Source organism: Macaca fascicularis, chromosome 17, assembly GCF_037993035.2.
Source record: "Macaca fascicularis isolate 582-1 chromosome 17, T2T-MFA8v1.1".
In the NCBI taxonomy this organism is placed as follows: Eukaryota; Metazoa; Chordata; class Mammalia; order Primates; family Cercopithecidae; genus Macaca; species Macaca fascicularis.
In genome coordinates, this window is record NC_088391.1 from 86,222,522 (window position 1) to 86,249,605 (window position 27,084).

Here is a 27,084-nt window from a genome sequence, read left to right on the forward strand (position 1 = left end):
CGCTGTTTAGGGATCTAATCCTCTAAACCAGAGCAATGCTGTGCAACAGAATCTTCTTTTTTTTTTTTTTTTCGTTCGAGACAGAGTCTCCTTCTGCCGCCCAGGCCGGAGTATAGCCGCATACTCTAGGCTCACTACAGCCTCTGCCTCCTGGGTTCAAGTGATTCTCATGCCTCAGCCTCCCATGTAGCTGGGATTACAGGTGCATGCCACCATGCCCGGCTAATTTTTATATTTTTAGTAGAGAAGGGGTTTCATCCTATTGCCCAGGCTAGTCCTGACCTCAAGTGATCCTTCCAACTCAGCCTCCAAAAGTGCTGGGATTAGAGGCGTGAGCCACAGCACTTGGCCGCAACAGAATTTTCTGCAGTGATGGAAATGTTCTAGACCTACAGGGAAAGGAAGAGATAAATTAAGAATTTCTTTCATCACTGTAATTAGCGTCCCCTTCAACAAAGAGGAAGTAGAAGGAGTAATCACAATTATTGGAATTATATCAAAGTTGGTCCTGTGTGCTCATTCAAAAATAGTAACTAAGCCATTTTGGATTTTTTTTTTCTTTTTGTTTTTGTTTTGGTTTGGTTTGGTTTGAGTTTTTGGTTATTGTTTTGGGGTTTTTTTTGAGACAGGGTCTCACTGTGTTGTCCAGGCTAGAGTGCAGGGGTGTGATCATGTGTCACTGCAGCCACAACCTCCTGGGCTCAGGTGATCTTCCCACCTCAGCCTTCCTGAGTAGCTGGTACACTACAGGTATGCCCCACCATGACTGGCTAATTTTTGTATTTTTTGTAGAAACAGGGTTTCGCCATGTTACACAGGTTGTTCACAAACTCCTAGGCTCAAGCTATCCATCCACCTGCCTCAGCCTGCCAAAGTGCTGGAATTACAGGCATGAGGCACCTTGCCCAGCCAACTGAGCCACTTTGTGCCAGGACTAGGTCAGGTACTTGGGACACATACTGGCAAGGACACTGCCCACATGGAACTGACAGTGTCTAGCAGCTACACAGATGACACGGCCTTTTGGGCAGACACCCCTGTCCCCTGTGCTTGGCAAACAGCAGAGACTCAAAAATGTATATGGTTTGACTCCCACTGGAACATAAGCCCCTTAGGGCAGGGACTGGGGTCACTGTTCTCAGCACCTATAACCAAGAGGTACATGACATTGCAGCTGAGAGCAGGGACTCTGTGCTAAGTTACCTACCTGGTTTGAACCTAGGCTCTGCCACTCAAAGGCTGTGTGACCGTGGGAAATAATAGTACCCACCCCATAGGTTTGTTATTAGTATTTAATAATATTTATTGGTAAGGTACTTAGAACAGCCCCCCTGCCTACAGGAAGCACTACATAATTATAATGTCTAAATATATAGTAGTTCCAGGCCAGGCATGGTGGCTCATGTCTGTATTCCTAGCAGAACGAGAGGCTGAGGAAGGAGAATCATTTGAGTACAGGAGTTTGAGTCCAGCCTGGACAACATAGTGATATCTCGTCGTCTCCACAAAAAATAAAAAGTTAGCCAGACATGGTGGCACATGCCTGCAGTCCCAGCTACTCAAAAGGCTGTGATTAGAGAATCACTTGAGCCCAGGAGGTAAAGGCTGCAATGAACTGAGATCCACACCACTGTACTCCAGCCTGGGCAAAAGAGTGAGACTCCATCTCATAAATAAATAAATAAATAAATAAATAAATAAATAAATAAATGGGGCCAGACGTGGTGGCTTACACCTGTAATCCCAGCACGTTGGGAGGCTGAGGCGGGAGGATCACTTGAGGACAGGAGTTCAAGACCAACCTGACCAACATGGTGAAACCCCATCTCTACTAAGAATACAAAAATCAGCTGGGCGTGGTGGTGGGTGCTTGTAATCCCAGCTATTCTGGAGGCTGAGGCAGGAGAATCACTTGAACCCAGGAGGCGGAGGTTGCAGTGAGCTGAGATCACATCACTGTACTCCAGCCTGGGCGACAGAGTGGGACTCCATCTCAAATAAATAAATAAATAAATAAATAAATAAATAGCAGTTCCATATCCTCTGAATAATGGACTAGAAGTTGGTCAATGGATGAGTTTTCAGGGAGAATTTTAGCAGCCGAGCTGAGAGGTAGGTACTCTAGCCAGGGTACAGAGCATGAGCTAAGGGAACAGGACAGCAAATATGAGGTGTGATCAGGGGAAAGCCATCATATATTGACTGTCCAGGAACAATGGATATCTGAGAATGTAGGAAAGCTAAGTTAAGACCAGGAAAAGGAGAGTATCAAATGCCAAAGAAGATGCCACCGAAGGCTCTGGAACAGAAAGCAGCAGAGCTATGCCTTGTAAAGATGAAACCTGCAGTGTATTGACTGGGTTGGAATCTGGAATCATTGCGTGCCTCCAGTCAAGACGTGGCAACAGATCAACTACCTTTTATCACTGACCAGACTCTTCCCTACATGCAGATAACTGAGGACGCAAGCCTTAGTTACTGGGTGCGGTGGTGCTATTAACGGAAAGAGGGAAGTCAGTCAGCAAAGGCTGACTGGGGCAATTTCAGTCTTGTTGCTCTGCTGTGAAACTGCTTTCCAGAAAAACTTTTTTTTTTTTGAGATGCAGTCTCACTCTGTCATGCAGGCTGGAGTGCAGTGGCACAATCTCGGCTTACTGCAACCTCCGCCTCCCAGGTTCAAGCAATTCTCCTGTCTCGGCCTCCCCAGAAGCTGGGATAACAGGCACCTACCACCACACTCTGCTAATTTTTGTATTTTTGGTAAAGTCAGGGTTCCACTATGTTGGCCAGGCTGGTCTCGAACTCCTGACCTCAGGTGATTCACCTGCCTCGGCCTCCCAAAGTGCTGAGATTACAGGCATGAGCCACAGTGCCCAGCCCAGGAAAACTTCTTAGAGATGTAATAATAACACACCTTATAATTTTCCAAGCACTTCCATAGATAGAGGCCCACTTCTGAGTACGAATTAAATTTCCCTTTGTGGCCTTTCTTTTTTTTTTTTTTTTTTTTTTTTTTTTAACAGATCTTCATTTCTGGGGGGACTTACAAACAGGTGACTTCTCCATTCACCAGAGATGGGACATTATACACTGACCTACTTCCATATTAACTTTCCCTGCTTGATTGGAGGTGAGGGAGAAAAATAAGTGTATAAGGCCAGGCACAGAGGCTCACGCTTGTAATCCCAGCACTTTGGGAGGCTGAGGCAGGTGGATCACCTGAGGTCAGGAGTTCAAGACCAGCCTGGCCAACATGGTGAAACCCCATCTCTACTAAAAATACAAAAATTAGCCAGGTGTGGTGGCACACGCCTGTAATCCCAGCTACTCGGGAGACTAAGGCAGGAGAATTGCTTGAACCCGGAGGCAGAGGTTGCAGTGAGCTGAGTCCATGCCACTGCACTCTAGCCTGGGCAACAAGAGTAAAACTCTGTCTCAAAAAAAAAAGAAGAAAAGAAAAATAAGTGTATAGAACTTTATTGTTTTATTGGCCGGGCACGGTGGCTCACGCCTGTAACCCTAGCACTTTGGGAGGCCAAGGTGGGCGGATTGGCTGAGCTCAGGAGTTTGAAACCAGCCTGGACAACATGGTGAAACTCTGTCTCTAATAAAATACAAATAAATTAGCCGAGTATGGTAGCACACGCCTATAGTCTCAGCTACCTGGGAGGCTGAGGCACGAGAATCACTTGAACCCGGAAGGTGGCAGTGAGCCAAGATTGTGCCACTGTACTCCAGCCTGGGCAACACAGCAAAACTCGGTCTCCAAAAAAAGAGAACTGGCGAGGCGTGGTGGCTCATGCCTGTAATCCCAGCACTTTGGGAGGCTGAGGTGGGTGGATCACGAGGTCAGGAGTTTGAGACCAGCCTGGTCAACATGGTGAAACCCTGTCTCTACTAAAAATACAAAAATTAGCTGGGCCTGGTGGCAGGCACCTGTAATCCCAGCTACTCAGGAGGCTGAGACAGGAGAATCGTTTGAACCCGGAAGGTGGAAGTTGTGGTGAGCCAAGATCACGCCACTGCACTCCAGCCTGGGCAGCAGGGCGAGACTTCATCTCAAAAAAAAAAACTTTATCCTTAAAATACAACTCTTGGAGCCAGTCCCAGATACTTTGGAGGATCAGGCAGGAGGACCTCTTGAGGCCACAAATTTGAGGATGTAGTGTGCCTGTGAATAGCCACTACAGTCTAGCCTGGGCAACACAGCAAGACCTCATAAATAAATAAATAGGCCAGACGAGGTGGCTCACAACTGTAATCTCAGCACTTTGGGAGGCCGAGGCTGGCAGATCACGAGGTTAGGAGATCAAGACCATCCTGGCTAACACAGTGAAACCCCGTCTCTACTAAAACTACGAAAAATTAGCCAGGCGTGGTGGCTTGTACCTGTAGTCCCAGCTACTCGGGAGGCTGAGGCACGAGAATCGCTTTAATCTGGGAGGCGGAGGTTGCAGCGAGCCGAAATTGCACCACTGCACTCCAGCCTGGGCAACAGGGTGAGACTCTGCCTCACAAAAATAATAAATAAATAAATAAATATTTTATAATGTATTCTTAAAATATAGTTCTTAAAGCATGCCGTGAGTAGGTTTAATTTTTCTAAATTGTAGAATAGGATACCAAAGCCCAGAGCGGTCATGTGTCTTGCGTAAGGTCGCACACAGCTAATGTGTACAAGATCATGGGTCTTCTGGCTCCGGTCTGAGGCTGTCACAATAACTAGCTTCTCACTTGTTCCTAAGACACACGTGTCAGCAACTCTAAATTCAAGAATTGAGATTAAGACTAAAGTAATGGTTTATAAGCATTAATTAAGTATGTTAAGTACAAGATATTCAACCAGACACTGAGAGATTAAAACATTGTAGATACTGGTTTCTGCCTTAAAAGAGCTAACAATTTAGTAAAAAACTCGCAAATGAGTCAAGACTTCAATAAGACTTAAAGACTTAAGACAATTAAAAAAAGGCGAGATAAAAGGGTAAATGTACGCTGGATGCAGTGGCTCATGCCTGTATTCCCAGCACTTTGGGAGGCTGAGGTGGGCGGATCACCTGAGGTCAGGAGTTCAAGACCAAACTGGCCAACACGGCGAAACCCCGTCTCTACTAAAAATACAAAAATTAGCCAGGTGTCGTGGCACAAGCCTGTAATCCCAGCGACTCGGGAGGCTGAGGCAGGAGAACTGCTTGAACCCAGGAGGTGGAGGCTGCTCAAAAGCAAGACTCTGTCTCAAAAAAAAAAAAGGCAGGGGGAATAAATTTAGTACCAAGAACCCTCATCATCCCATTTATCTACAGCCTAATATGAACTAGGAACCTACATATACAATAATAGGTAAAATCCATTAAGAATCTATTATGTTTTATAGTTGAACAAATTGTGTCGCTTAATCAACTTAGAATTCATGTAAATGCCACATTGGGGCTCTGTTACCTTGAGAGCTCTCCAGGCCCAGCCTACCATGTTAAGCCATTGATGAATCTCCCTGCTACTACTTAAAACAGGATGGACACCTTTCCACTGTCTTCAGAGAGGAAGAGTACATCCTGTTGGACTGTCTGCATTCTCCCTCTCTCAAGACAGTAATCGGAGGGATTACTTCAATAGCAGAAGTTAAAAGAAGCAGTCAATTGGGTTTATCACATAATCTCAATCATATCCTGACCAATAAAATGCACCAATAAAGATCAGCAAATAAAAGCAAGTGATTAGAACAGCAATTTTATGCTCACGAGCCCTGAATTCACAAGTGTGAGACTTCTAGTCAGTTAATCTCATGAGCTCAATTAATCTCTGACCCAGGGTGAGAAAATAAACATAATGACACAGAGGCTGGAGCTCACGCTTTGGAATTTGTCAGATTTAACTCAATTCCCAGCTCCATCATGTCCTGCCTGGGTGACCCTCATTATGCTACCTGGCCTCTCCAGCTTCAGTTTCCTTCACCTGTATGTAACACAAGAGCACAGCCACCCTCAACAAGGGGTTACTATAAAAATCAAAGGACACGGAATCCGTAACAACATCCTTGGCACAGACTAAGCACCCTTCTCCCTCAGCCACTGGCTGAGCACCCACAGAGGGGAATAAGTCCTATTGTGGTAATGGTTCTCATGCTTTGAGATCAGCCAAGTCCTTTGAGAGGAACCCGAAGAAGGGGCGGTGAACCTTTGGCCAGAAAAATGGAAATATGCACAGAAATGTTTCTGACTTTGGTGAGCAGTTGATCAGTAGTTCTTGGGTTTCAGAAACGTAGAGAACCTTTTTAAAATATTGACGTGCAGGGCGCGGTGGCTCGTACCTGTAATCCCAACACTCTGGGAGGCCAAGGCAGACGGATCACTTGAGGTCGGGAGTTCGAGACCAGCCTGACCAACGTGGAGAAATCCTGTCTCTTCTAAAAATACAAAATTAGCCAGGCGTGGTAGTGCATGCCTGTAATCCCAGCTACTCAGGAGGCTGAGGCAGAACTGCTTGAACCTGGGAGGCGGAGGTTGCGGTGAGCCAAGATCACACCATTCTACTCCAGCCTGAGCAACAAGAGTGAAACTCCATCTCCAAAAAAAAAAAAAAATTTTTTAATTAAAAAAAAAATTATATATATATAGACATGCAGATCCCACCCCCAGAAATTAGTATTCCAATTGGCCTATAACGGGAACAGATATCCATATTTTTATGGCTGTCCAGGTGATCCAATCATGGTGAGGGCTAAGAAACTGCTATGTAATCTAAAAAGAATTTAGAAAAAATAGAGCTAGTAAGGTTAACCGAAATAATGCACATCAACAATCATTTGAAGGGAGCATTTCAAGAGTATATTCATGAAAAGCAGCACCAAGAACCAGCTTGTGTTAAGAGGAATCATGGCCAGATGTGCTGTCTCACGCCTGTAATCCCAGCACTTCGAGAGGTCGAGGCAGGGTGGATCACCTGAGGTCAGAAGTTCGAGACTAGCATGGCCAACATGGTGAAACACCATCTCTACTAAAAATACAAAAATTAGCTAGGCGTAGTGCCACACACCTATAATCCCAGCTACTGGGGAGGCTGAGGCAGGAGAATCACTTGAACCCAGGAGGCGGAGGTTGCAGTGAGCCAAGATCGAGACATTACACTCCAGCCTGGGCAACAAGAGCGAAACTCTGTCTCAAAAAAAAAAAAAAAAAAAAAGAGGAAATCATGAGGCCAGGCACAGTGGCATCACGCCATTCATTGCACTCCAGCCTGGGCAAAAAGATCAAAACTCTATCTCAAAAAAATAAATAAAAATAGAAAATATATATATAAAAATTAGCCGGATGTGGTGGCACGCACCTATAATCCCAGCTACTCGGGAGGCTGAACCAGAAGAACCGCTTGAACCCTGGGCGGCAGAGATTGTAGTGAGCTGAGGTTGCACCACTGCACTTCGGCCTGGGTGACAAAGCAAGACTCAGTCTCAAAAAAAAAAAAGAGGAAATCATGCCAAATGACTTTAACCCTTTTCTTGGCAGAGTTTCTGAATGACTGCCCAGGCTGGGCATGACGCTTCACACCTGTCATCCCAGTACTTTGCGAGGCCAAGGCAGGTGGATCACTTGAGCTCAAGAGTTTGAGACTAGCATGGGCAATATGGCAAAACCCCACCTCTATTAGAAAAATTAGCCAGCTATGGTGGCCCGCACCTTAGTCCCAGCTACTTGGGGGGCTGAAGCAGTAGGATCACTTGAGCCTGGGAGGTCAAGGCTCCAATAAGCTATGATTGCACCACTGCACTCCAAGGCTAGCTGGCAAGGCAAGATCCGTCTCAAAAAAGAAAAAAAAGAAGAAGAAAATGCCCAGGTGATCCAATACTCCAATACTTCTTGACTTCCATAAAGCAGACTTTCCATATGACACAACCTCTCTTGACACTTGTAGCCAAGTTAATCTAGCGACTACAGTGTTGATTAGTGGATCTGCCACAACCTAGAGGACATTCCTAGGACCCATCCTTTCTAGCATTCAGAACACAAAAGTGTTCCAAGAACTTTCAACAGCAACAATGAGCTGCTAAACTTTGGCATCCACAAAATAAATTTGCATAGGAATAGAAGAGCAGTTACACGTGGATAAGCCCAGCAGACTGTGAGGTCAATTGGCCATGTGTCCAATACAGCTCAACTGCATGTATCACTGATGATGTACAAATTAAGATAAACTTCCTGACCAGACTGGCCAATATGATGAAACTCCGTCTCTACTAAAATACAAGTATTAGCTGGGTGTGGTGGTGCGCGCCTGTAATCCCAGCTACTTGACAGGCTGGAGCACGAGAATCGCTTGAACCCGGAAGGTAGAGGTTGCAGTGAGCCAAGATCACACCACTACACGCCAGCCTGGGCAACACAGCAAAACTCCATCTAAAGAAATAAGAAGAAGATAAACTCCATGAGCCCCAAACTCATGACCAATTGAGTGCCTATTCAACATCTCCATGTGAATGTGTAGCAGGCATCTCAAACTTAACAGGGTCAAAAATAAACTCCTGTCCAGGTACCATGGTGCATGCCTGTAATCCCAGCACTTTGGGAGACTAGGGTGGGAGGATCACTTGAGCCCAGGAGTTCAATACCAGCCAGGGCAACATGGCGAAACTCTGCCTCTACAAAAAATTAGCTGGGCGTGGTGGCACATGCCTGTGGTCCCAGCTACTCGGGAGGCTGTGGTGGAAGGATGGCTTGAGCCCAGAAGGTGAAGACTGCAGTGAACTGAGATCACACCACAGCAATCCAGCCTGGGTGACAGAGTGACACTCTGTCTCAAACAAAGAAACAAAGATTTAATGTGGCCATGAAAGCTGTCTTTGAATACTATGAGGTGAGCATATGAAGGGAGGTAGCCAACTTGCTCTGTGTGTTGACAAAAAACAAAGGAGAGTGGCTGTGAACCTGTTTTGGTTCTAGGAGCTGCTTGATTCACAGATCATTCTTTGCTTCATTAAATTCTGTAATTTTTCTCTTAAAAGTAGGTAAACATGAGTAGAAATTGCATGGAAAGAAAACTGCGGCTCAATACAACATAATTCTGGCATTCTAATCTAAAGTCATGCGAGTCACATAATGCATTTCCCCACTGCCCAATATCTGGAAGGGATTCCTGTATTGAGTGTGGGTTAGAAGATCTCTTTCTTTCAACCCACTAATTCTATGACACTAAGGAAAAGGGGAAGATAGGAGCTATCGTGGAGAAAATTGCAGACAGGGACTAGGCCAGAAACAGACCAGCACGGAAGTGGTCATGGAACCCAGAAACGGAACAAGGAGCTAAGTCACAGGCCACAGAAGAGCTGTAAGTACTCATGAGTACAGGGCTGGAAGTGGGAGAAGCAAAGTCTGAACGTGCTGGGATGAAAGAGGGGAGGGCGCCCTTGGGTGTACCAAACGCTACCAGCTCACAGGGACGGCATTGCGACTGAGGGGTGGTCATTCACCACACGTCTCAGGCAACACTTTGTCCATATGTAGTTCTGTGACCTGGACATCTCATCCCCTGCCAGGGATGACTCCCCACCTTCTCCATCCAAGCTCCAACAGGAGGATCAACCCCTCCCCAAACAGCCCCACACCTTGGCCAACATGGCAAAACCCCATCTCTACCAAAAAAAAAAAAAAATTAGCCAGGCCTGGTGGTGCACACCTATAATCCCAGCTACTTGGGAGGCTGAGACAGGAGAATCGCTTGAGCCCAGGAGGCAGAGGTTGCAGTGAGCCATCCAGCCTGTGCGACAGAGTGAGACTCCACCTCAAAAAACAAAAACAAAAGCAAAATTCCACCCTGACACAGCTTTTCCGTACTTCTACTCCAGCACACCCAACACTGGGTCAGGATGAACTCCTGCAGCAGGGACTGCTGGACACACAGACTATGTTTTTTTGAGACGGAGTCTCACTCTGTCACCCAGGCTGGAGTGCAATGGCACGATCTCAGCTCACTGCAACCTCTGCCTCCCGGGTTCAAGCGATTCTCCTGCCTCAGCCTCTCAAGTAGCTGGGACTACAGGTGCATGCCATTGTGCCCAGCTAATTTTTGTATTTCTAGTAGAGATGGGGTTTCACTATGTTGGCCAGGCTGGTCTTGAACTCCTGACCTTGTGATCCACCTGCCTCAGCCTCCCAAAGTGCTGGGATTACAGGCATAAGCCACCACGCCCAGCCTGGACTATGTTTTTCTTTTTTTTTTTTTTTTTTTTGAGACAGAGTCTCATTCTGTAGCCCAGGCTGGAGTGCAGTGGTGTGATCTCGGCTCACTGCAGCCTCCACCTCCTGGGTTAAAGCGATTCTCCTGCTCAGTCTCCCAAGTAGCTGGGATTACAGGCACGTGCCACCACGAAAGAAGGCAGAGTGCCTTCTTTCTTGCCAGGTTCAAATCCATTACAATAAAGTACCATTCCTGTTCTCAAAGAGCTCACACAATGAGGGAGGCAGCCACTGTATCATGCAAATAATGCTAGGTGTTGAAGAAAACAAGCCCCGATTCTCAGTGGCTTAATTAAAAAATCACCAGCCGAGGCAGGTGGATCACATGAAGTCAGGAGTTGGAGACCAGCCTGGCCAACACAGCAAAACCCTTTCTCTACTACAAATACAAAATATAAATATATATATACACACACACACACGTATATATATCCGGGCATGGTTTCGAGCTCCCGTAATCCCAGATACTTGGGAGGAGGCTAAGGCAAGAGAATCCCTTGAGCCCGGGAGGCAGAGGTTGCAGTGAGCCGAGATCGCACCACTGCACTCTAGCCTGCGAGACAGACATAGACTCCATATCAAAAAAAAAAAAAAAAAAAGAAACCAAGACCATGCCTATTCTCATGCTGTAGTCCCCTTTGGGCCATCTAGGGTGGGGAACAACACCATACACTCACTCCTAGCTGGACTTTCACCATCTCGCGGCTCAGCCTCCTCTCAGTACTCCTCCTTTCCAGGAGACCTCTTTATTCAGCTGGAAAGGCGTTGCGTGGGGCTGGTTTTTGTGTTCCAGGCATGGAAGCGAGACACCTTTTGCAACCACTTCCTGTTGGCCAGGTCTCAGTTTCATGGTCACCTCTGACCACAAGGTTCCAGTAGAAAACATAGTCCAGGCTGGGCGCGGTGGCTCGTGCCTGCAATCCCAGCACTTTGGGAGGCCCAGGTGGGTGGATCACCTGAGGTCAGGAGTTCAAGACCAGCCTGGACATGTTGAAACCCCGTCTCTCCTAAAAGTACAAAAAATTAGCCAAGCGTGGTGGCACACACCTGTAGTCCCAGCTATTTGGGAGGTTGAGGCAGGAGAATCGCTAGAACTCAGGAAGCGGAGGTTGCAGTCAGCTGAGATCGCACCACTGCACTCCAGCTTGGGCAAAAAGAGTGAAACTCTGTCTCAAAAATAAAAACATTAAAAACAAAAAGTAAAATAAAATAAAAAGAAGGCACTCAAATGTTTGCTAAATGAATAATCTAGACCGCAGAGGGTCAAGTCAGTAACCTTGGCCTCCCAGACACTGATCAAGTAGAATGGGACGCCAAGTACTGAGAAAGACCTGAGAAACGTGGCTCTGAAATCTCAGCATCTGAATCATCCAGGAAATACGCTTTAAAAAACTGCAGATTTCAGGATGCCACCTCAACCCCAAGAGATGGTGATTCTGTGGACGCAGAAATTTATAATTTGGTGAGACACCTGCAATATCAGCACTTTGGGAGGCCAAGGCAGGAGAATCACTTGAAGCCAAGAGTTTAAGACCAACCTGGGCAACACAGTGAGACCCAGTCTCTACCAAAAATCTATTAATAAAAATTAGCAGCCAGGCACGGTGGCTCACCCCTGTAATCCCAGCACTTTAGGAGGCCGAGGCGGGCAGATCACGAGGTCAGGAGATCAAGACCATTCTGGCCAACATGATGAAACCCTGTCTCTGCTAAAAATACAAAAATTAGCCAGACATGGTGGCATGTGCCTGTAGTCCCAGCTACTCAGCAGGCTGACACAGGAGAATCGCTTGAACCTGGGAGGCAGAGGTTGTAGTGAGCCAAGATTACGTCACTGCACTCCAGCCTGGCAACAGAGCAAGACTCCATCCCTCCCACCCCTGCAAAAAAAATTAGCTAGATGTCCAGGCATGGTGGCTCATGCTTGTAATCCCAGCACTTTGGGAGGCAGAGGAGGGTGGACCACGAGGTCAGGAGTTCAAGACCAGCCTGGCCAACTGTCTCTACTAAAAACATACAAAAAAATTTAGTCGGGCATGGTGGCGGACACCTGTAGTCCCAGCTACTTGGGAGGCTGAGGCAGGAGAATCACTTGAACCCAGGAGGCAGAGGTTGCAGTGAGCCGAGATCCCACCACTGCACTCCAGCCTGGGTGACAGAGTGAGACTCCGTCAAAAAAAAAAAAAAAACACCTGAGCTAGGTGTTATGGCATGCACCTATAGCTCAGCTACTTGGGAGGCTGAGCTGGAAGGACGACTTAAGCCTAGGAATTTGGGGCTGCATTGAGCCATAATTGCATCACTGCGCTCCCACCTGGGCAACAGAGCAAGACCTTGTCTCAAAACATACACATAAAATTAAATGGCCAGGAATAGTGGTTCATGCCTGTAATCCCAGCACTTCGGAAAACCTAGGCAGGAGGACTGCTTGAGCTCAGGATTTTGAGACCAGCCTGGGCAACATAGTGAGACCTCATCTCTAAAAGAAAAATAATTTTTTTATTATAGAAAAATATATAAAATTAAACATTTTATGCATTGACTGAGAGCCTCACGCACCCATCCTCTCTAAGCCATCCCCTGCCCTCAGCCACTTGCATTTGCTTCTATAGTCATGTCATCAGCTTTCTAGGGGAGGTCTCCAGAGAGTCTGTCTGGTCACTAGTGGCCGTTTCCACAGCAGCACAGGCTTTGCTAGACGATACTTCACCCACTGAGACACGGCCAGCAACAGGGGAGCAAGGATTTAACCACTCTCTGTGGGCCAGATGCATCTGGTGATCCCTCTCAATGCCTATATTTGGGGAAAAGTCCTTCGTTGTTAGCCTCCACCCTGCTGCTGACCCCAGATCTCTGTATCAGGGGTGGGCAGAGGAATGCAAAGTACCTGCCGGGCACCAGGGGGCAGCAGGACGATTCCTAGGAGAGTCTCAGGGATTGGCCCATCTTGTGCCAAGCTTGACATGGTGAAAAGGCTGTGCCACTTATTTCCACTAACGGGAAAAGGAGGAATTATTCAATAAATGGTAATGGGGAAAACGAGCTGTTTGGGGAAAAAATGGTGACTATCTCATATCAAATACCGAAAGAAATTCTAGCTGCTTTTATTGTTAGAAATGAAACAATAACTAAAAGAAAATGGAAGGCCAGGCACGGTGGCTCACGTCTGTAATCCCAGCACTTTTGGAGGCTGAGGTGGGTGAATCACCTGAGGTCAGGAGTTCGAAACCACCCTGGCCAACATGATATAACCCTCTCTACTAAAAACACAAAAATTACCCGGGCATGGTGGTGGGTGCTTGTAATCCTAGCTACTTGGGAGGCTGAGGCAAGAGAATCACTTGAATCCTGGAGGTGGATGTTGCAGTGAGCCAAGATCATGCCATCGCACTCCAGCCTGGGCAACAGAGTGAGACTCCATCTCAGAAAAAAAAAAGAAAATGGATATAGAGGTGGAACGTGGTGGCTCATGCCTATAATCCTAACACTTTGGGAGGCCGAGGCAGGCAGATCACTTGAGCTTACAAGTTTGAGACCAGCCTGGGCAACATGGTGAAACCCCAGCTCTATTAAAAAAAAAAAAAAAAATACAAAAATTAGCTAGGCGTAGTGGTGCACACCTGTAGTCCCAGCTACTTAGGAGACTGAGGTGGGAGGATGGCTTGAGCCTGGGAGGAGGAGGTTGCAGTGAGCTGAAATCATGCCTGTGAACTCCAGCCTGGGCAGTGCCGCCAGACCTTGTCTCCAAATTTAAAAAAAAAGGATATGGAGATCGAGGTGATCCTAGGGTTAAAAAAAGGTATATTTAGAGTTGAAGAAGGCCAGGCACAGTGGCTCACACCTCTAATCCGAGCACTTTGGAGGCCAAGGCAGGTGAATTGTTTGAGCCCAGGAGTTAGAGTCCAGCATGGGCAATATAGTGAGACCCATCTCTACAAACAATTTAAAAATTAGCTGGGCATGGTGGCATGCACCTGTAGCTCAGCTCCTTGGGAGACTGAGCTGGGAGGATCACTTGAGCCTGGGAAGTTGAGACTGCAGTTAAGCCATGTTCACGCCACTGCACTCCAGGCCTGGTCAACAGAGTGGAAGAGGTAAATGAGAAGATGGCTCGCACCTGCAATCCCACCTAAACTAGGAAAAAATAGGTGATCCACCCACTTCAGTCCCTCAATCTACCCAAAGAAATTTCCATCCCAACACTTTAGGAGGCCTAGGTGGAAGGATGGCTTAAGCCCAGGAGTTTGAGACCCACCTGGGTAACATAGTGAGACCTCATCTCTATTTTTAAAACAGAGCTGAAGCAACAGCAACAACCAAAAATAAAAGATCAATTAATGATATATGAATTTAAAACTTCTGAAAAAAACTGAGAAGTGAAAATCTAGAAAACTATTGTAAACACTACAAGTTATTTCAAAACCATAAATGCCTCATAGAAAAAAATGCAAAAAACGTAATGGCTAATTCAAAGATATACCAATAAACAAATGGTCAACAGACCTTGCCAAAGTTCAGTTATAATTATCAATCAAATAAATTCAAACTGAAACTGATTGACACTATTTTTAACCTATCAGCTTCGAAACTTTTTAAAATTCAGTATTCGGGCCAGGCGCTGTGGCTCATGCCTGTCATCCCAGCACGTTGGGAGACCAAGGCAGGTAAATCACCTGAGGTCAGGAGTTCAAGACCAGCCTGGCTAACATGGCAAAACCCTGTCTCTACTAACAATACAAAAATTAGCTGGACGTGGTGGTACACACCTGTAATCTCAGCTACTCAGGAGGCTGAGGCAGGAGAACCGCTTGAACTCAGCAGGTGGAGGTTGCAGTGAGCCTTGATCACCCGCCACTGCACTCCAGCCTGGGTAACAGAGCGAGACTCCATCTCAAAATTAATTAATTAATTCAGTACTCAAACTTAACAATGAAATAAGGACACAAACTACTACTAAGAGGGCAAACTGGTCCGATTCTGTTGGAAAACAGGCCTTTACCAGTCATTCTACTTCTGAGAAAACAGAAAAAGGAAAGATATACCAAAAGCATGGATATCCGTTACATTGTTATTAGAAATGCACTGTGTTCAATTGTGAAAAACTACATAAATTACAACCATTAAATATCATGTTTTCAAGATTATTTAATGCCATAAAAATTTAAATTAAGGCTGAGCACAGTGGTTCATGCCTATAATCTCAGCACTTTGGGAGGCTGAGGCAGGCAGATCACTTGAGCCCAGGAGTTCAAGACCAACCCGGGCAACACGGCAAAGCCCTGTCTCTATGAAAAAAAAAAAATACAAAAATTGGCCTGGAGCCATGATACACACTTGTAGCGACTCAGGAGTCTGAGGTGAGAGGATCACTTGAGCCTGGGAGGCCAAGGCTGCAATGAGCCATCATCACACCACTTAACTCCAGCCTGAGCAAAAGAAAGAAAAGGTTTGTGAGGAAGACAGAAGCAACCAAAATATCAGCAGATATACCTGGCCAACAGAAATAAAACATTCTATTCCTTACTTCTTTTTCTATAGTTTCAAATTTCCTACAGAAAGTGGCCGGATGCAGCAGCTCATGTGTGTAATCCCAGCACTTTGGGAGGCAGAGGTGGGCGGATCACCTGAGGTCAGGAGTTCAAGACCAGTCTGGCCAACATGGTGAAACCCTCTCTTATAAAAATACAAAAATTAGCTGAGCATGGTGGCATGCGCCTGTAATCCCAGCTACTCAGGAGGCTGAGGCAGGAGAATGGCTTGAACCCGGGAGGCAGAGGTTGCAGTGAGCAGAGATCACAGCACTGCCAAGCTGGTGACAGAGCTGAAACTGTCTCAAAAAAAAAAAAAAAAAAAAAAGAGAGAAAAGAAATAGGAGAAAATACTATCTTTAAAAATCCACAATTGCCAACAGTCATAATGCATGACTCTTTTTAGACTCCAAGTCCAAATTATGCTATGAATACACCAAAATCCCAGGAACATACTTTGTATAAAAGTCAGTAAGCTAGTTATTGGCATCATTTAGGTAGGCAGCTACCAGTTTACAAGTTCAGAAAGCAGATGATATTTGAGAAGAAAAGCAAACACCCAGCAAGAAGGTGAAAAAGCAGTTTTTCCCTACAAGGTGGGCCCTGTCTCCAGGCAGCCACTTCCTGGATGGGCTCATTTCAGCTTTCCACTGGCAGTGGGAAGGGAACACAAATACTAACCTAAAAGTAGGAGGCTAAGGCACAAAATATAACTCAAGAATTTACTACAGGCCCAGTGCGGTGGTTCACGCCTGTAATCCCAGCACTTTGGGAGGCCCAGGCAGGCAGATCGCTGGAGCTCAAACTCCTGAGCTGTGGATTACAGTGTCCGTGGGGCACTGTTAGGTTAGTCTGTAGCTATGTGGCAATATGAAGCACTTTCAAGTGATAAGTAAATAGCTCAAGGGGGTGGGAAATATAAGGTGACTGCTGTGTCATTTTAATGTCTCTCTGGGCCTGATAATTTAAAAGGACTCCGCATTCCTCAGATGATGATTATTATTATTTTCTCACTAAGAGGCCTCAGACTTTAAAATTCCTCAAACTGGCCCAAGCACAGTGGCTCACGCCTGTAATCCCAGCACTTTTGGAGGCCGAGGCGGGCAGATCACCTGAGGTCAGGAATTCAAGGCCAGCCTGGCCAAAACAGTGAAACCCCATCTCTACTAAAAATACAAAAATTAGTTGGGTGTGAGGGTGCACACCTGTAGTCCCAGCTACTCGGGATACTGGGGCAGGAGAATCGCTTGAACCCAGGAGGCAGAGGTTGCAGTGAGCAGAGATTGCACCACTGCACTCCAGCCTGGGTGACAGAGCTAAGGGACAGAGTAAGCCTCCGTCTCAAAACAAAAAAAAAAAAGAAAATAAATTTTAAAAATTAAAAACAAAGAAAAGCGTAATACTATAATAACACTCCAATGAGAGGAGTAGCTAGAAGCAGTAAGCTCCTCAAATCAAGATCACCTGGAGCACGTGAACCCTCACCACCACCCACACACCCAGTGTTTCCAGTTTTACTGAATCAGTCCGGAGCGGATGCTGGAGAGTCTGCATCTCTTACAATCTCCCAAGTGATGCTGATGCTGCCGCTCTGAGTACCATGCTTTGAGAACAGCTGCCCTAAAGCACAGTAAAAGTTGTTACACATGCATCATCTCCAACTGCAGGCACTTTAAGAACTTCCCTTGAGAAACTCCAGCCTGCCAGAACAGGGGGTGCCTTCTCCATGCATTTCCAACAAGCACCTGAACTGGAAGCAGCTCAGTACAGCAGCTCCAAAGAGGCTGGGGAGCCAGTCTGCCCAGCTTTGGAGCCTGCTCTGACACTTGATTGCAGTGTGAGTCCAGGCAACTTACTCAACTACTCTCAGCTTAAGTGTCCTCACAGTAAAATAGAGGTACTAGCTCCTTCCCCTCCATCAGGGAAACCGGAAATGAACACCTGCTCCAGTCCTCAATGGGAAGGCATCACTTCCTATTTCCCTACCACCTAAATTTTGAAAATGTAGGGGGAGAAAATGTAAGGAGGCAGGGCTCACATCTGTAATCCTGGCACTTTGGGTGGCCAAAGCGGGAGAAACACTTGAGCCCAGGAGTTCAAGACCAGCCTGAGCAACAAATTAGAGAGCCCCATCTCTACAAAAAAACTGTTTTTTAAATTATCCAGGCATGGTGACACACACCTGGAGCCCCAGCTACTCAGGAAGCTGAGGCAGGAGGATTGCTTTGGCCCAGGAGTTGGAGGCTGCAGCAAGCTACGAATGTGTCACTGCACTCCAGCCTGGGTCACAGCTTGCACAAAGCAAGATCCTGTCTCAAAAAAAAAAAAAAAAAAAAAAAGTTCCTTGCCCTGCCTGAAGTTGAGGAGACCATTTGTCTACTTCAAGTTATTATTTACAGAAACCACACCCATATTGCTTCCTCCTCCATGCGCCTCTCGCCTCAAGAGAAAGGCCGCCAACCCAGAGGGTCCTACACTCACTGAGTGTATCACAATCGAAACAAGAGTAAGCGACCCATCCTCTTGGAATCCCCTAGGTCAAGCTTGTCCAATCTGAGGCCCGTGGGCTGCATGTGGCCCAACACAAATTCGTAAGCTTTCTTAAAACATCATGAGATTTGTTTGCGATTTTTTTTTTTTTTTTTAGCTCATCAGCTGTCATTAGTGTTAGGATATCATTAGTGTTAGTGTATTTTATGTATGGCCCAAGACAATTCTTCCAGTGTGGCCCAGGGAACCCAAAAGATTGGAGACCCCCACCCTAGGCTGTCCCATAATAAAAGGCAATATCAACATGTGGGAAAGATGAGGCAGCAGAAGTCAAGAAACAGAAGATCTAATAATCAACCAAGTGAGATTGAAGCCCTTCAAAGGTTCAGGCTTATGTAGTTAGCAGATGGAATTCCCGCCCCTCAAGACAGAGTCTCACTCTGTCACCCAGGCTGGAGTGCAGTGGTGCAATCTCAGCTCACTGCAACCTCCACTTCCTGAGCTCAAGCAATTCTCCTACCTCAGCCTCCCTAGTAGCTGGGATTACAGGCGTGCTCCACCACACCCAGCTAATTTTTGTATTTTTAGTAGAGACAGGGTCTCACCATGTTGGCCAGGCTGGTCTCGAACTCCTGACCTCGTGATCCACCCGCCTCTGCCCCTCAAAGTGCTGGGATACAGGCGTGAGCCACTGCGCCAGGCCAAGATGGAAGTTTCAGGTACAACTATCACCTGAGTCTTTCTCCACCTGTTTCCTTGCAGAAAATGGGTAGGGCTGTGGGCCCTCCCAGCTCAGGAGCCCTGGGGTGGTTTTAAGATGCTAGAACTCCTGGTAGGAACCACCTGCATCAAGTCCATGGATCACCTCTCTGAAGGTTAGCGATTCCAGGGACCCCACCCCGGCGCAGTCCTCCTAGGTGGAAGTGAAAATACTGGAAACAGGGAAAGAAGTTGGTCAAAGACAGACTCCAGTCGTGGCGGTGTATGTACCAGTTAAAAGCAAAACTTGGAAAATCTTGTTCAATAACAGAGTCCTCATTCATAAATAAAAAAATAATAGTGTTTTTTACCCACATGAAACTTGCCATAACTAGGTACCACGACCCACATGGACACACAGTGAGATTCACACACAGACAGGAGAGCCCTGGTCACTGAGACAAACGATACAGAGACATCGGGACACAGAGAGACACAACGGGACGTGGAGGTGGATCCAGCTGTCTCGTAAGGAATATCGGAAGGGGTGGGGGACACTATTGGGAGATGGCATAGGTCCAGGACACTAATTAGGCTTTGGCTGAGATTAGATAAAGGAAGCTGTTCGTAAGCTGCTTACTTAAAAGGAAAGGAAAAGGTGCGTTTGAGTTCAGGAGACTGTGAGTCTCGGAGCAGGAGGTGGCAGCCAGCGAAGAGTGGGCGTGTAATGGGTGCAGTCGCTTCTCCCGCTGGACAAGAGACTCCCCCTTTCGGCAGCCTGGGTTCCCCGCCTCCCCACCTCCCGCTCCTCCTCCCCGGAGCCCTAAGGGCCCGCAGGGCCTCCAGCAGCAAAGCCGCTGGCCCCGCGCCACCAGCGCCGGGTCCACGCGTCCCCGCGTCCCCCTGCCCCGCGCACAGGGGCGCAGGCGGGGACCATGCGGCCGGCGTGGGGCGGCGCCACCGCAGCAGAAAGCCCGGCGTGGACCGCATGGCACAGGAAAGCGCTCCCCTCGCCCCCAGCCGCAGAAGGCTGGGGCAGCATCGAGCGCGGCCCCGGGAGAGCGCGTCAGCGGGGCCAACGGCTGCAGGGTGACCTGTTTCGGGCGGGGACACTCACCAGAAGAACACACGCGAGCAGAGGTTCGCGCCCTGCAGCGGGTTGGGCTTCACCTCCTGGTACACTGGCAGCATCTTGCCGGGCGTGGGGGGCGCGGGCCGGGGTCGCGCTGATCAGGCGGCGGTGGCCGCGGGCTCCCCTCCTGGACCGTGAGCAGAGATGCTGGAGCTCCCGCCGCCTCGCCGGTCTGCTCGGCAGGAGCCTGTGAAGCAGCCGTTTCCGGGAGCCGGGCGCCGGCGGCACGCCCAGTCCCCGCCTCTCAGGCCCGCCGCTACCAGGGCCGCCTCGGGGGCGCCCGTTACGCGCCGCCGCCTGGAGCCCGGGAGCCGCGCACCGCGTGCGAGCTCGGCCGGGACCGACGGGTGACGCGGCGGGAGGAGACGCGGCGAGAGGAGGCGAAGCTGGCGACGCCAAAGGGAGCCCAGAGCCACGCCCAGGGGTGAGGCGAGGGCCGCCCGCGCGGCTGGATGGAGAGGGTAGCCGAGCGCACGGCGCGGAGCCCGGGTCCTGAGGTGCCCACGTGCTCGCACCCGAGTGAAACTTCCCGAAATTCACTATCCGAGTCTAGGCGCCGACCCAGAAGGTGGAGCAGGGAGGCGTCGGCTGTGCCCGCCCCTGCGACGCAGAAACGCCCCCTCGGGCACGGATTTGGGGAGACTGGGAGACAGCTGCCTCGTGCTCCACCAGACCGCCCCCTGGGCGCCTTGCCCTTCTCAGGACCAAACGCGGGTGCCATGGGAGGCTCTCCAACCTGTGAGCCAAACATTTGACCTCGGACGACAGCAAAGTTTAGCACAGATTATCCTTGTAGAGCTGCAAGACCTCAAGAAAGCCGGGTAACTCGAGAGTAGGACCCAGATGAATTTGGGAGATGGATGAATGCTGTCGTCGATGGGGCGGGCTTTCGACGGGGCGGGCTTTCGGCATCTCACACGTTGCGTGGTACTGTGGACCTCTGAGCTTTTTGCTGCCCTCTTAGATTGGGAAAGGAATGTAAGAGGAAAGAGAGACTGCCTTATGATTTCTGTCATCAAGCCCTAAAGCCTAACAGATAACAGTGGCAAACGACACATGTGTTCCAGAAGACCAATTATGTTTATGTGCATTTCTGAGTGCGTAGTCTCACTTGTGTGTGTGTGTGTGTGGCAGTCTCACACACAGTGACTCGATTATGGCTCATTGCACCCTGGACCTCCCAGGGCTCAAACAATCCTCCCAACTCAGCCTAAGTAGCTAGGACTACAGGCACCCGCCGCCACGCCTGGCTAATATTTTGTAATTTTTGTAGAGATGCAAAAATCAAAATCAAAGGCTCTAAGTTCAAATATTGATAATTTTTGAAGCCAAATGATGTGTCATGGGAGTTTATTTTCTTCATATTTCATGCATGTTTGAGAATTTGGTTTTCTTTGTAACAAGATCATTTTATTGTTCCTTGATAATTTCTCACTTTGTTGCCCAGGCTGGTCTCAAACTCCTAGGCTCAAGTGATCCTCCTTCCGTGGCCTCCCAAAGTGCTAGGATTACAGACATGTACCACCACACCCGACCAATTATCTCACTTTTAATTCTATCAGTGCCACATTCAAGGTTATTCTTATTTTATAGATGAGGAAGGTGAAGCTGAAAGGCAGAACTTGTCCAGGGTCTTAGAGCCAAGAAAGGATTAAACATGATTTACATTAAGCCTGTGCCTAAGCATGGCCAATCTCCCTGGTGGATGACCAGTGTGCACGAGACGTGGCCAGAATATGCTGGTTGAACGACTGTAGGAATGAATGAACAAAATCTTGTTCCAAGCTTTTGGACTCCCACTTCTAAGTCTTCAGTTACTTCTGTGGCTACCTTACCAAGGTCAGCAGCTGCTCTTCATTTCCACCCTGAATGAAAAAAAATAAAGACTCCAAGTTCATGGTGCTTGGAACAAGATCATTTTATTGTTCCTTGATAATTTTGTATGTATATTTGCTAAGATAGTATCATTAATAGCTTTTAAAGAAAGCCTTACACAAACACGTATTTAAAAGTCAAGCACAGGCTGGCCAACATAGTGAGACCCTGTCTCTACCAAAAAATTTAAAAATTAGCCCAGGTGTGGTGGCATGCCCTTGTAGTCCCAGCTACTTGGGAGGCTGAGACAGGAGGATGGCTTTAGCCCAGGAGTTCCAGGCTACAGGGAGTTAAGAAGGTTCCACCGGGCCGGGCACGATGGCTCACGCCTGTAATCCTAGCACTTTGGGAGGCCGAGGCAGGTGGATCACCTGAGGTCAGGAGTTTGAGACCAGCCTGGCCAACATGGTGAAACCCCGTCTCTACTAAAAATACAAACAATTATCTGGGCTTGGTGGTGGACGCCTGTAATCCTATCTACTTGGGAACCTGAGGCAGAAGAATCACTTGGACCCAGGAGGCGGAGGTTGCAGTGTGCTGAGATCATGCCACTGCTTTCCAGCCTGGGCAACAAGAGCAAAACTCCATCTCAAAAAAAAAAAAAAAAAAGGTGCCACTGCACTCTAGGCTGTGCACACCCATAATCCTAGCACTTTGAGAGGTGGAGACAAGAGGATTGCTTTAGCCCAGGAGTTCTAGACCAGCCTGTGCAGCATAGGGAGACCTCATCTCTACTAAAAATGTAAAAATTAGATGGGCATGGTGGAGTAAGTCTGTAGTCCCAGCTACCCTGGAGGCTCAGGTGGGAGGATTGCTTGAGCTCAGGAGTTCTAGATCAGCCTGGGCAACATAGGGAGATCTCATCTCTACTAAAAATGTAAAAATATGATGGGTGTGGTTGCGTGAGTCTGTAGTCCCAGCTGGAGGTTCAGGTGGGAGGATTGCTTGAGCCCAGGAGTTGGAGGCTGCAGTAGGCTATGATCACGCCACTGCCCTGCAGCCTGGGCTAAAGAGTGAGACTCTGTCTCCAAAAAAAAAAAAAAAAAAGTCAAGCACATTAAGAATGGCAAAATATTGATAATTTTTGAAGCCAAATGATGTGTCATGGGGGTTTATTTTCTTCATATTTCATGAATGTTTGAGAATTTGGTTTTCATTTTGGAGATGGGGTCTCACTATGTTGCCCAGGCTGGACTCAAACTCCTGGGCCCAAGGAATCCTCCTGTCTCAGCCCCTCCAAGTACCTGGGATTGTAGGCACTCACCAGCATACCAGCTCATGTTTCAGAATTTCTGTCACAAAAAGGAACACAATATTTTAAGTTGACTACTGTGGGAAAGCTATGATCATTCAATAACCTACCTTTCTGATAGCTCTTTCTCAGATAATGCAAGCTATAAACCAAAATAATCAGTCTTTACCTGATTTACAGTGCCCTTTGAAACTCCCTAAGCTTTCTAGCCCAGTAAATGCTGAGCTACCAGTTCTACTTCCAAGCTAGAGAACCTGTTTGCTAAAGTTAGAAGTCTAGTGACTTCCCGTGTCAGACTGCCCCAGAATGCTCTCCCTACCCCCAACAACTGTGTAAGACCCATAATTAGCCATCTCCAAACTGCCAAAGTACTCAGTCCCTTCGGCTCCTGCAGAGGCTTATTTTTTTCTTAATTAAGATCTTTTGGAACTTCTTAACATTCTTTTCTGAACATTAACAATGTGGTATTTGGAAGCGATACTGTACAGCAGTGTCTGACTGCAGAGCGGACTGGATATGGAACCAGGGGACCAGGGCTTTATATCTTTTCACTCGTTACCTGACCTTTCTGACCCTTATTTTCCTCAGGTCTAAAATGGAGTCGGGGCGGGTACAGTGGCTCACGCCTGTAATCCCAGCACTTTGGGAGGCAGAGGCGGGCGGATCACCTGAGGTCAGGAGTTAGAAACCAGCCTCGCCAACATGGCAAAACCCCATCTCTACTAAAAATACAAAAACTAGCTGGGCGTGATGGCATGTGCCTGTAATCCCAACTACTCAGGAGACTGAGGCAGGAGAATTGCTTGAACCTGGGCTGCAGAGGTTACAGTGAGCTATGAGCCAAGAGCACACTGCTGCACTCCAGCCTAGGTGACAGAGCTAGACTCTCATAAATAAATAAATAAATAAATAAATAAATAAATAAATAAATAAAACAATAAAATGGGGTCAGGCAGGGCATGGTAGCTCACACCTATAATTTCAACATTTTGGGAGCCCAAGGCAGGAGCATCACTTAAAGCCAGGAGTTTGAAACCAGCCTGGGCAATGTGATGAAATGCCATCTCTACCAAAAAAAAAAAAGTTTTTTAAATTAGTCAGGCATGGTGGCACACACCTGTAGTCCTAGCTACTCAGGAGGGTAAGATGGGAGGATCACTTGAGCCTAGGAGTTTGAGGCTGCAGTGAACTCTGATCGCACCACTGCACTCCAGCCTGGGAGACAGAGTGGGAGACCCTGTCTCTAAAAACATAACAATAAATTTAAAAACAAAATAGGGATCAGAATCCCCACTCTTCCTTCTTCACAGGAACTTGTGAATACATTGTGAAGGCAATATACAAATTAAAGGATGGGGATTTTTCCCATTCATTCAATAAATATTTAGTGGATGCCTTCTGGATACATGATAGCTAGGCCAGAGAATGAGCCTGCAAAGACGAGGAAGATGTTTGTTTGTTTGTTTGTTTGTTTGTTTGTTTGTTTTTGAAATAGGGTCTAGCTCTTGCCCAGGCTGGAGTGCAGTGGTGCAGTCTTGGCTCACTACAACCTCCCAGGCTCAAACCCATCCTCCCATCTCAGCCTCCCAAGTAGTTGGGACTACAAGCACGCACCACCATGCCCAGCTAATTTTTGTATTTTTTTTTTTGGTGGGGAGGGTTTTGCTGTGTTGCCCAGGCTGGTCTCGAATTCCTGAGCTCAAGCAATCTGCCAGCCTCAGCCTCCTACAGTGCTGGGATTACAGGTGAGAGCCTCTGTACCCAGCCTAAAGATGTCTTAAGAATGACTTATCAAAGGAAAAAATATTAGGGCCACTTCAAGCTGGGAACTGCTCAGGGCAAGTCTGCCTCCCATTCTATTCAAAGTCACCCCTTTGCTCACAGAGACAGATGCATATTCTGATTGCCTCATTTGGAGAGACTTGTCAGAAGCTCAAAAGAATGCAACCATTTGGCTGGGCGCTGTGGCTCAGGCCTGTAATCCCAGCACTTTGGGAGGCTGAGGGGGTGGATCACCTGAGGTCAGGAGTTTGAGACCAGCCTGGCCACCATGGTGAAACCCCGTCTCTACTAAAAATACAAAAATTACCCAGGCATGGTGGCGGGTCCCTGTAATCCCAGCTACTTGGGAGCCTGAGGCAGGAGAATATCTTGATTCTGGTAGAGTTTGCAGTGAGCTGAGATCGCACTATCGCATTCAAGTCTAAGCAACAAGAGCGAAACTCTGTCTCAAAAAAACTTGGCCAGGCATGGTGGCTCACCCCTATAATCCTAGCACTTTGGGAAGCTGTGGTGGGAGGACTGGTTGAGCCCAGGAGTTCGAGGCCCAGCCTGGACAACAAAGTGAAAACCCATCTCTACCAAAAGAATTAATAAAGTTAGCTGGGCATAGTGGTGGAGTCCCAGCTACTTGGGAGGCTGAAGCAGGAGGATCACTTGAGCCCAGGAGGTCAAGGTTGTAGTGAGCTGTGATTATGCCACTGCACTGCAGCCTGGGTGACAGAGTGAGAACTTGTCTAAAAAAAAAAAAAAAAAAAGGAAAAAAGAAAAAAATACCAATGGATAACTTGTTTTAAGGAGGGATGAGAAGATGTGGAAGATAAGGCCTGCAGTGGCAGACTATCCACATCAATTTTCATGGAAAAAAATCATCTTGTTTGTGCCCTAATTGAAGAAAACCAACAATTAACAGCAGCCAACACCATATTAACAATAGCAAACACCACAGACATCTCAATTGGTTCAGCTTACACAGCTCTGGCTGAAAAATAAAAGTTGAGCAAACTTTTCACTCAATAGGTGTCAAAACTGCTTTGCCCCGATCAGATATAGAGAAGAGCAGAACTTTCAGTGGAAGTTTTAAACAAGTGAGATGGAGACCCTGCAGTATTTTTTTCAAAGAATTGTAACAGGAGATGAAGCATGGCTTTACCAGTATGATCTTGAAGACAAAGCACAATCAAAGCAATGGCTACTGAGAGGTGGAAGTGGTCCAGTCGCAGCAGAAACAGACCAGTCAAGAGCAAGGGTCACACAACAGTTTTCTGAAATGCTTAAGACATTTTGCTTGTTGATGTTCTGGGGGGCCAAAGAATGATAACATCTGCTTGCTATGAGAGTGTTTTGAGAAAATTAGCCAAAGGTTTAGCAGAAAAATGCCTGGGAAAGCTTCACCAGAGTCCTTCTCCACCACAACAGTGTTCCTGCTCATTCCTCTCATCAAACCAGGGCAATTTCCCAAGCGTTTCAACGGGAAATCACTAGTATTTACATTACAGTTCTGATTTAATGCCTTCTGACTTCTTTTTGCTTCCTAATCTTAAAATATATTTAAAGGGCATGTATTTTTCTTTAGTTATTACTGTTAATACTGTATGGTTGAATTCCCAGAACTCTCAATTCTTTTTTTTTTTTTTTTTTTTTTTTTTTTTGAGTCAGAGTTTCGCTCTTGTTGCCCAGGCTGTAGTGCAATGGCATGATCTCAGCTCACCACAACCTCCACCTCCCGGGTTCAAGCAATTCTCCTGCCTCAGCCTCCCGAGTAGCTGGGATTTACGGGCATGTGCCACCACACTCAGCTAATTTTGTATTTTTAGTAGAGATGGGGTTTCTCCACGTTGGTCAGGCTGGTCTCAAACTCCCAACCTCAAGTGGTCCACCCACCTCAGCCTCCCAAAGTGCTGGGATTACAGGTGTGAGTCACTACGCCTGGCCAGGACTCTCAATTCTTTTGGGATGGACTAATGACTGGTATCATTGCTTACAATGGTGTCTTGAACTTGATGGAGCTTATATTGAGAAATAAAGTTTATATTTTTAATTTTTATGTTTTAAGTCCATTTTGCCATGAACTTTTTTTTTTTTTTTTTAGGCTGGTCAAGT

The 27,084-nt window shown here is 47.2% G+C and overlaps 1 protein-coding gene across 9 annotated transcripts in view; it reads right to left on the minus strand.

Moving 5' to 3' along the window:
* Positions 1 to 20,253, minus strand: part of ABCC4 (ATP binding cassette subfamily C member 4 (PEL blood group)) — a 291,853-nt gene extending 271,600 nt beyond the window's left edge. For all 9 annotated transcript variants that reach the window (XR_012426459.1, XM_074021271.1, XM_074021270.1 and 6 more), the window contains exon 1: positions 20,061 to 20,253. Coding sequence is in view for 4 of the 9 variants with exons in the window: in XM_005586099.5 (XP_005586156.3) it covers positions 20,061 to 20,134 (74 nt within the window). In the remaining 5 variants the exon portion in view is untranslated. The remainder of the gene's footprint in view (positions 1 to 20,060) is intronic.
* Between the last annotated feature and the right edge of the window lie 6,831 nt (positions 20,254 to 27,084).